The 10,153-nt window shown below is 28.5% G+C and overlaps 1 protein-coding gene across 1 annotated transcript in view; it reads right to left on the bottom strand.

Annotated features, from left to right (window-relative positions):
- LOC105168698 (transcription factor MYB52-like) overlaps positions 1–1,968 on the bottom strand; it is a gene marked incomplete in the record, with an annotated part of 3,213 nt that extends 1,245 nt beyond the window's left edge. Inside the window, 3 exon segments of the mRNA XM_011088831.2 lie at positions 7–306; positions 1,377–1,480; positions 1,931–1,968. Coding sequence (XP_011087133.1) covers positions 7–306; positions 1,377–1,480; positions 1,931–1,968 — 442 coding nt within the window.

The raw sequence follows: 10,153 nt of genomic DNA, 5'->3' as shown, positions 1-10,153 counted from the left end.
TCCCCTCAGCTGCTGAATTAACGTTGTTGTGATGCTTTGATATCATTGAGGATGGCTGCTGGTTGTGCGAATAAGCCCGTTTTGTGTGCAATTTCGACCTTTCTCTGCATTTCCGGGCCATGATGACATGCCAATGGTTCTTGACAGCATTGTCTGTCCGGCCTGGAAAGTGGCGAGCAATTATAGCCCACCGGTTGCCGTGGATGCGGTGGCATGCAAGCAGCCGCTCCTCTTCCTCCTCCGTGAAAGGGCTGCGGTTGATTCTTGGATCCAGTTGATTGAACCATCTCAACCTACAACTCTTCCCTGCATGCATGCATGCACTCAAATAATAAGTATCGAACACTATGAAGTTGAAAAAAATAAATAATGGGCTATAGATAAAAGATTATACATATATATATATATAATTACAAATATTAATTAATTTTCCTTTCTGGAAATTAAAGTTCTTGTTAATGTTTCTAAGTTTGTATAAATCATTAATGTAATTTTAAGAAAATGGAGTAAACTTGTAAGTTCTTGTTTATTTTTGTGAAGAACAATAGTATCCCATAGAGAAATGAAGGACAAGTATTTTGATTCAAATTAATGAGAAGTTAATTTAATTAATTAATTTAAAAAAGACTTTTGAACTTGGTTATAAAATAAATATAATAATATATAGATTGAGGGGATTAATTGGCTGCCCGCCCACACCCTACTTATAAGGCTTCATGATCTCAGTGTAAAATTGAATTAGTTGCCGCATATAATTAATAGTCTACCTTACTAATTAATGCTTAATTACATTAATCTAATCCAATTAAATTCAAAAAGAGACATTATCTATACCGCAGAAAGAGTTTATATATATATATAACCCTTTTATTATCAAATAATTAATCTCTGGAATTAAAATTGTTTATTTCAAGCTAATTATATATATATATATAGAGAGAGAGAGAGAGAGAGTATGTATATTAAGAAAAATTAAAAGGGGGCTCATAATATACCCTAGTAATTAAATCAATGATGTCGAAATTAAGGTTTATTTTTATATTCAAAGTGAGAGAAAAGATCGGGATTAATTAATTTAGGAAAATCAAGAATATGTATATATGTATATATAGATAGATAGATATTTGATTGTAAATATGCAAGGGCTCAAACTTGTGGTATATATATAGTTGCTCAATGCCTTTGGTTCATTATCAATACAAACCCTAAAATCTTGCATGTAAAATGAGAAGCTTTTTTGTTCTTCATCAACCCCTCCACCCACCCTACTTACCTCTTTGTGTGTGTGTGTGTGTGTGAGAGAGAGAGAGAGAGATCAGATGGAAGCTACAGAAATATCCATATATAGAGGTATTCATACATATGACGATACTCACCTGATCTACCATGTAGGTTTTGAGCTATGGCGTTCCAGTTATGAGGTCCATATCTTTCAACTAATTCCCGCAGCTTCTCATCCTCTGCAGGTCTCCAGTGCCCTCTAAAATCACCACCACCACCACCACCACCACCAATATATATATATATATCTAATCAAGAACAAAACCAATCAACTTAATTCTCTTCAAGAAACCCCAATAATATAACCCCAACGTCGTCGACCCTCGATGGATCCTTCCTCTTCCCTCCCCTACCTCTTCAAGATCGATCAAACATCAAAAGGGTTTTGCACAAAATCTTTTGATCGATCAAAGATCAATTGAAAAGGAACAACCGATCACAAGGTTTACATATAGGACAAGAGGAAGAGAGAAGAAGATAGGATATATATATATATATATATAGAGAGAGAGAGAGAGAGAGAGAGAGAGAGAGAGAATTAGAAGAAGGGGTGGTAGCTAGAAATATATATATATATATATATATATATAAATATGAATTAGATAAGGAAGTAGTGTTTTCCGTTAGGGGGAGTGGGGAGGGTTTGGACAGAGCAGCACCACCAATTGATCGATGCAACCACGACATCTAGGCTAACAAACCACTTACATATATATATATATATATATCATACATATATAACACATGCTACTGTGTGTTCTCTGTGTATGTATATACATACACACATATACATATGTATATAGTTAAATAATTGTATCTAAATATTCTCTCTCTCTCTCTCTCGATTCATGAGAGAGAGAGAAAGGGAGAGGTGTGAGGAAAGGAGGTTGCTTGGTAGGGTAAATGTAGTTCTCCTCTCAACATCTCTCCAAAATTCTAACCTACAATACCCACCACCTATCTCGCTACTTCTCTTTCCTTCCTAACATCATCATCCATCAATACCTCCAACATATATTTATACATATATATATAATTTGGACAAAATCGTATTTTGGTACCAGTAAAAAATACCAGTTTTGTTTTTGATACCACAAATTTTGCAAGTTCGAATTTTGGTACCATTAAACAAAAAAAAAGCATTTTTGGTACTGTGCACATGGGCTTTAACTGCCGTCAACCCCATAATTTTGGCGGAAAAGTCACCTAAGTCTGAGAAAAAGGAGGAAAAATTGATCTTCCAATATTTCATAGTGTTTTGGTACTATTAAACCTAAAATCAAGCCTTTTTGGTCCCATAAGTCATGTGCGGCGCAAAATAAGTAATACAATACATTCCAAAATAAAAGATAGAATCCATAAACATGAAGCAAGATATATTGGTTATAAATACACAATTTGAGCTAATTAAAACCTGATTTGGCAAAAATTTGACAAAAACCCACTTGACAAAATATATGCATTGCAATGCACAATTTTCACTAATTGAAAACCCGCCAAAAGACTTCAACCTATACAAGTATTTAACCTATTTCTAAATATCTTTGTTATAAAACTTTTTATAAAATTTTATTACATGATATATATATAATACTTGTTAATTTTCAGAATTTTTAAAAATTTGGGTAAATTTATAAAGTTCCTTGAATTATGCTATACGGTAGTGCCATTCTCTGCAGAACCGTACTCTTTCTGAAATTATATGATAATTTTAAATAGTTCTATAATGATTTATTATTTTCTGTATTAATTAACATGAGTCTTGAGTAACATATAAAATTTTTAAGATTTTTCTGTGGATGGCCGAATTTTAAAGATCCATCCAAGTAAACTGTGAGTCTGTATTGTCGTTATTCTTCAACTCGATTTTGCAAATTCTTACACCTATTTGTTCAACTAAATCTTATCTTATATATTTTTATACATGTTAATCAATACCTTTATCACTTTATTTAAAATCTTCAAAGCCATATACTAAATATATAGCTTGAAATCTTTTGGCAGATTTTAATGCATATGTTTTGTCAAGTAGGTTACACTCAAATTTTTGTCAAACCACGTTTCAATTAGCTCAAATAGTGTATTTATAACTAATATATTTTGCTTCATGTTTATGAGTTCTATCCTTTATTTTGGAATATGTTGTATTACTTATTTTGCGCCGCACATGACTTTATGGGACCAAAAAGGCTTATTTTTAAATTTAATGGTACCAAAACACTATGAAATGTTGGAAGACCAACTTTCTTCCTTTTTCTCAGACTCACGTGACTTTTCCCGCCAAAATTGTGGGGTTGACGGACGTTCTGCCGTTAAGTTGGTACCAAAATGCTTATTTTTTGGTTTAATGATACCAAAATCCGAACTTACAAATTTGTGATATCAAAAATAAAACTGACCCTTTTTAATGGTACCAAAACACGATTTGCCCTGTATAATTTACAAGAATTAATAATAAGAATATTAATTAATGTTATCCGTGAATCAGAAGCTGCTTACACTTGCTTTAATTCATCTTAATTTTCTAACCTAAATATGAACTAACTCTACCTCGTATACCCTAATCATCCAATCTGAAAAATTCCTACCTAGCTACGGTAACTAATTAATTATGCATGCAAATTAATGTTTGAGTATTTCCAAAAGGATTATTTACATATATATATATATATATATATGGTAATTACATAATCTATTTTGTATAGGTATTTAATTTGATATTTCATTTTACATGTACATACTCATATATATATATATATATGTGTGTGATTAAAATTCACGTTATTTTATATATTTAAGAAAATAATTTAATGCACGTGGTGTGTATATATATATATATGTATATAATGATGACCCCTAATTAACTAAGAAAAGTTTGGTATTTAGGTCTCAATCAGCCTCTCAAGACGTAATTGAAAATCGACCTACAATCTTCAAACGAGTTTTGAATTTTGCGTTTGTCTATACTCTCCTAATTATTCCAATTCAAAGTAAGGATAAGAGAAAAAACAATTATTGCAAATTGAAATTAAGTGTATTTAGCTCATATACTTTATGATTATAAGCATGAAAGTATTCTATAAAGTATCTTAATTATACGGAGATGTTTTGTCCATATATAATCACTTTATAATTATCTATCTATCTATCTATATATATTCTATAGTTTTTATTAAAAAAAATATTAAATTTATTATATAATGTTAATTTACTACACTTATCAAATTTGGAAATTGATTTTGGAGCTCAGATAATGTGATAAATTACCTTAAATTGGACTGATAATTTATCTCAACACGATTTTTCCAAGCAAAATTAGGCTACTAATTATGATAGTAATTTGCACGAGGGAAGCTGGAAAAACGTAAATGATCGAAGCACTATGCACAAGAAATAATGTCATTAGCCATAATAAAAATTAATTGTTGTGAAATAGTGATGTTCATTGTTAATTTTTGTTTAGCAGTGAATTTAGCCAAAAAAAAAATATTTATGTGATAATTAGCTCGTCGTTGACTATAGCATTCAAACTAAAGAAAATATGTGGCAGTCAGAATTTTGGGAGAAACCTTTCAAAAAAATTTGCTAATTAAGGTCAGCTAGAAGTTTTGCAACACTAAAATTCGGGAAAATTACACTTTTAGTCCATAGGGTGGGGGTTCAATACTTTTGGTCCTTTTTTTTATGAGATTTTCAAAATAATCTCAAAATTAAAAAAATTCGATATGTTTAGTTATATGCTTTACTGAATCTTCAAAATGGTTTCAAAATTAAAAAAAATTCACCAAATTTAGTTCCACAAATCCCGCTAAATGTGTCAGTCCGATTGTTTTCAACTTTGGGACCATTTTATTATATATATATATTGTAAATCAAATGGCTAAATGTATTGAGTTGACCAAATTTTTATGATCATTTTGAAAATTCAGTAAAGTAGAAGACTAAAAGTTTTGGACCCCCTATCCTATGGGACGAAAAATATAATTTTTGCCTTAAAATTCGATCATTTCTAACTATAATAATATTAATTTTGAAATTTCAAGAATTTAAAATTCTACCCCTCACTAAATTCACTGCTAATTACCAACACATTACTCTCCTTTCTATTTTCCTAACTATTGACACAATTTCTTGTACTGAACGTGATATCAAACTACTCATAATATTTTGATCTCTATATATATATGTCGCAAAATTACATGCAGTCGTGTTAAGGATCTGTACATCGATCACTTACTTTTAAAATATACATTAAATAATATAGATTAATAACAACAATTTTATATCCTAATTAGATCCATCCTAATTTTAATATCAAAATTTTTCTTAGCTATTGGACCATTAATTTTTTTTATAGTAATGCACATATAGCATATATATAGCTCCAATTATTGGCATTTTTTTATGTAGTGACTCTAAAATATTAAGTATTAATTAATTTCAAAATAGTGAATTAATGAAGAAATTGTACTACTAATTATAATTAATAAGAAAATAATTAAGGAAAAGGGATATATATAAGAAATTCCATTAATGTATAAGGCATATATGTATATATTTAACCTACAACATGTTTGTAATACATCAGTTGGGTGTAAATCTAAATTTTTATTCAATTTTTTTGTTGATGTCAACAAATTCCATAATTTTTACTAATAAATAGATCTATTTAATTGAATGAAAACACACATCAAAGGTATTAAATATAATTTTTTAAAATACAAAAAGTTTATGTATAATTATACTAAATTTCATAGGAAATTTGTGTAATTATTTTTATGTATGTGTGTGTGGAGGTGGTAAATGAAGAATAGTGGGTTTATTGTTGACTTGTCACACCTATCAACTATCATAACTGTTAAAAAGAGAAACTAAACTTAGTTCTCAACTTCCAAAAACTACCTAAATTAAGACTTGTTTTTGACTGTTGGCCTACCTTTCTTCTCTTTTTTACTTATTTATTTATTATTAATAATATATATATATTATATTGCTTTTTAGAAGATGAGTGAGATGCAAACATATACGTACATTGATAATTCACCCACCAGCTGATCATGTTTGTACTAAGCAAACAACAACCTACGTACGTACCCCGCCCTTTTCACATTTCTAACTGTCCATTTTCCTCAACTAACACATAAATCCCCTTCTCCTAATTTTCTAACACATAAACCCTTCCACAATTCTTTATTATGATCTTACATTAATGTTGTGGGGAAAATTATTACCAAATCAAGTTTGATTGTACCAAATCAATAACAGAACAAGTATAACATATTTATCATGCTATTAATCATTTTTTTTAACTGTTTATCAATCACACAAAGAGTCATATAATTGACTTAAGTTCGATCGATCTAATTTAAAATTTTTCAATGTAGTGGTCATGATATAATCCGTTACATTTTTAATTTTCCAACGCCCACTAATTTATTGTACAAGTATTAATTTGGTGTAGGATTTAAAATTCAAATTACCACATGTAAAAATTAAAACAGGGACAAAATTTTGCCAAATTGAAAAATAAAAAGTTTTAAAAATAATATTAACAATTTGAGAAAGAAGCATTTGAATAAATTTGCGATGAATTTTCATGTTTTGGATTCATATTGTCTGTCTTACCATTATTTATATTAATTATGAGTTCTCGAATATTTAAACAGTACTTAGTTTTATTTTTCCTCCAACTCTGACACATGTCGTTCTTTGGTGGAGAAGAAATAAAACTGTATTAGCCGAATATTTTGAGTTTTAAGACAAAATAGATAATATACAAATCAAGACATGAAAATAGTTGCACATTATATGACTGGAGAACAATTCAATGGAAAGTGGATCATGTACTTTTTTTTTTCCCAAAATATTAAGGTATTTTTTTCCATATTTTGTAATTAATTCATGTGAATTTTGTGCTTGGTTCAATTTTCACAGTGGGTAACCTGGATTTAGCCCATTTGAAATACAAAAAATTTACTACAATGTTAATATATACCAAAGTTGTCGTGTTCCAAATCTTTTTAATATTATTTGTTTTAATATTCGTATCGTATTGTATCTGCATAGTCGTATTTGTTGTCGGATATGATAAATGATTAATAAGAATGAAATTTATACCGCATCTGAGGATCAGAGAGAATTTGCAAGACTTTGTGGATTGTTCACCAGCTTCACCTACTATACATTTATGTTATAATTATATTTATATTTCTTTAAAGAATTAAATTACCAACACCCACTTTGAGTTTTTAAATTATACTTACAACCCTTTTGAAAATATAATATAAATAAATTCAAATAAATGTAATAAGCATAATCTTGGAGAAATTGTATTTTTTTGTTTTATAATTTAAATTCCGTATATTTTTTATCTTATTACTTACGAAATTATTGAAGATAGTCTGATAACTTGCAAAAAAAAACATCTCGTTTTCAGTCTTCTTGGCAACTATTGTTTGCAAATTGATCGAAAAAAACCACATGCAAATAATGTGTGGTCATTATGCTTTCAGAATGGAGGAAAATGATCACGTGACTTTCGCATGAATTTTCCGATCCATTTCTTAATGAAAATTGGTCGGATGATTGAATATATATATATATATATTTTTTTAAATCATGGGAATATTTTTTTTATAACCCCATAAACAATGAGACTAATTTAAAAAGTGTGATTCACCCATTCTACCATTAATTTAAAAAATTAAAAAAAATATAGTTCTCAAATAATAAACTTATAAAATGATCCTATCTGCTTTAGCGATAACATTAAGGGTTAAATACACTTTACATCCTTAAATTATGCATTTTATTTCATTTATACCTCTAAAGTATGAAAGGTAATAAAAACACCCCTAATAAAATAATTTGACATTGATAAAATTGAAATGACCTTTTCACTAACCCCTATATATTTTTTTATTCTACTTTCTAATATATATTTTATTAAAATATTTTTCCTAAATTATTTTTAGTGATTTAAAACTTTACTCATATTTTATTTTAAAAATAACATTTATAATTTATATTTTTTTTATAAATTATGGAACACAAAAAATAATAAGCTCAATATATGCAAATATATTTTACAAAGTAAATAAATTATGTTAAAAAGTACATGTAAACATGTTTGAATACATAATGTATATAATATTATAGAAAAAGTATGTTATATAACTTATAAATTTTTATTCAATTAGTTGTCCACATAATATATCATATCATTACTTAAAATATAGAATATTATATATTAATTATATTATAGGGTTGCAAACTTTACAGTATATATATGTTCAATGTAATATATACTTTAAATTTATATTGATAATTTATTTTTTAAAAAAATTCAATATATATAACAGCACAGGCAAAAATTATGTAATTTTTTTACTAGTTGTCTAAAAAGTATAAGAATGATAAATTTATGGAGTTCACACAGATTCTATACTCAGTATAGAAATTATAAATTTTGGGTAGTGTTTATTTATTAGATAAAAATTTTATAACAATTCATATTATGTTTAGGAGAATGATTATAATAGAGATATTTTAGGGGTGTAAATAATAAGGGCATTTTCGTCATAAAAAAATTAGTGTATATCATGAGGGGCCATTTTGTTACATTTTATGTTTCAGGGTGTAAATGCACTTTATGCATAGTTTAGGGATGTAAAGTGTATTTAATCCTAACATTAATGACACTCGAGATGAGTGTTTTGAAATGCTTATAAAGGGTATCTTCGTAAATTGCCCCTTGAATTTAAACTAGCCCTATATCAACATTAATATCCTTCTATCACAAGAACAACATTACCTCTTCATCTTTACCTGAATGACATATTAGCCCTCATATGGGATCAAATGATTTCTGAGTCAAGAAGCCATCTCACTTCTCAGCTGCAATAACACTATAAATAAATTCAGTTTGTTAAGAAATTGCATGCCGCCCCTTGTATTATTTCTTACATTACAGTTTTTACCCGCAGAATATGGAGAAAATTTGTAATGCAAAACAAGATCAAAGAGATGTCATTATAATTTTCTACACTTTCAAGATTCTTTTATAATATGTCGACGTGGAACAAGAGGTGGATGTATGTTGGGAGCATTCGAGTCGACAGAATCCAAACTACGTTTTTGGTGGAACTTCAAATGCCTGTAACTTTTGATAAGTGAGAAGTTACGAAATGATTTATCTTTGCAAGTTATGGTGGTCTTTTCGAGGAAAATATAATCTTTCACCACTACTATAATTAATGAAGGGTTATTGTTCGTCGTGAAATGTCAACAGTTCGGCTAGTATTAAGACATTTCTTGGAATTTTTCATTTTTTAGCGAACTTTATTCGATTATCATATTATTCTAGTTCTTGTTAATTTAGACCCAACATTTTATCATGTCATTGTTGGGTATTTCTGAGTCAATTTTCAGAATCTTTCGAGTTAATTAGTTCAGAATTTAACTCATGATAAGGCCTATTAGCCTGGATTAGAACTCTTTCTTACAAATTTTATTGTAGGAATTCGTTCAAAAAATAAAACTACTCTTATCAATATTAAGTTGTTTGAGATTAATTGAAAACGAGTTTTTCAATTATTTCCTCAACTCTTTATTACTTTTGTTCCATCGTATGCTCAAATCTCATCAAGACGTGTCATGTCATATAACGAATCATCACTTCCGCTCTATGTGTGTACACTTCCGTATTAGAGCGGAGGTAGAATTAATGTTCTCTTTCATTTTTTTGTTGAAAAATTCTTACCTAAATCAGATTTAGTTGAATCAAATCAATTATAAATAAGTGTATCACATTTATCATATAATTAGTATAACACTTATCATATAATCGATTCAAACCTGATCAAACACGGTC

Source organism: Sesamum indicum, linkage group LG8 (genome assembly GCF_000512975.1).
Source record: "Sesamum indicum cultivar Zhongzhi No. 13 linkage group LG8, S_indicum_v1.0, whole genome shotgun sequence".
NCBI lineage: Eukaryota > Viridiplantae > Streptophyta > Magnoliopsida > Lamiales > Pedaliaceae > Sesamum > Sesamum indicum.
Note: the sequence above shows the minus strand (reverse complement) of the source record. Positions and strands in the feature narration are given on the sequence as shown.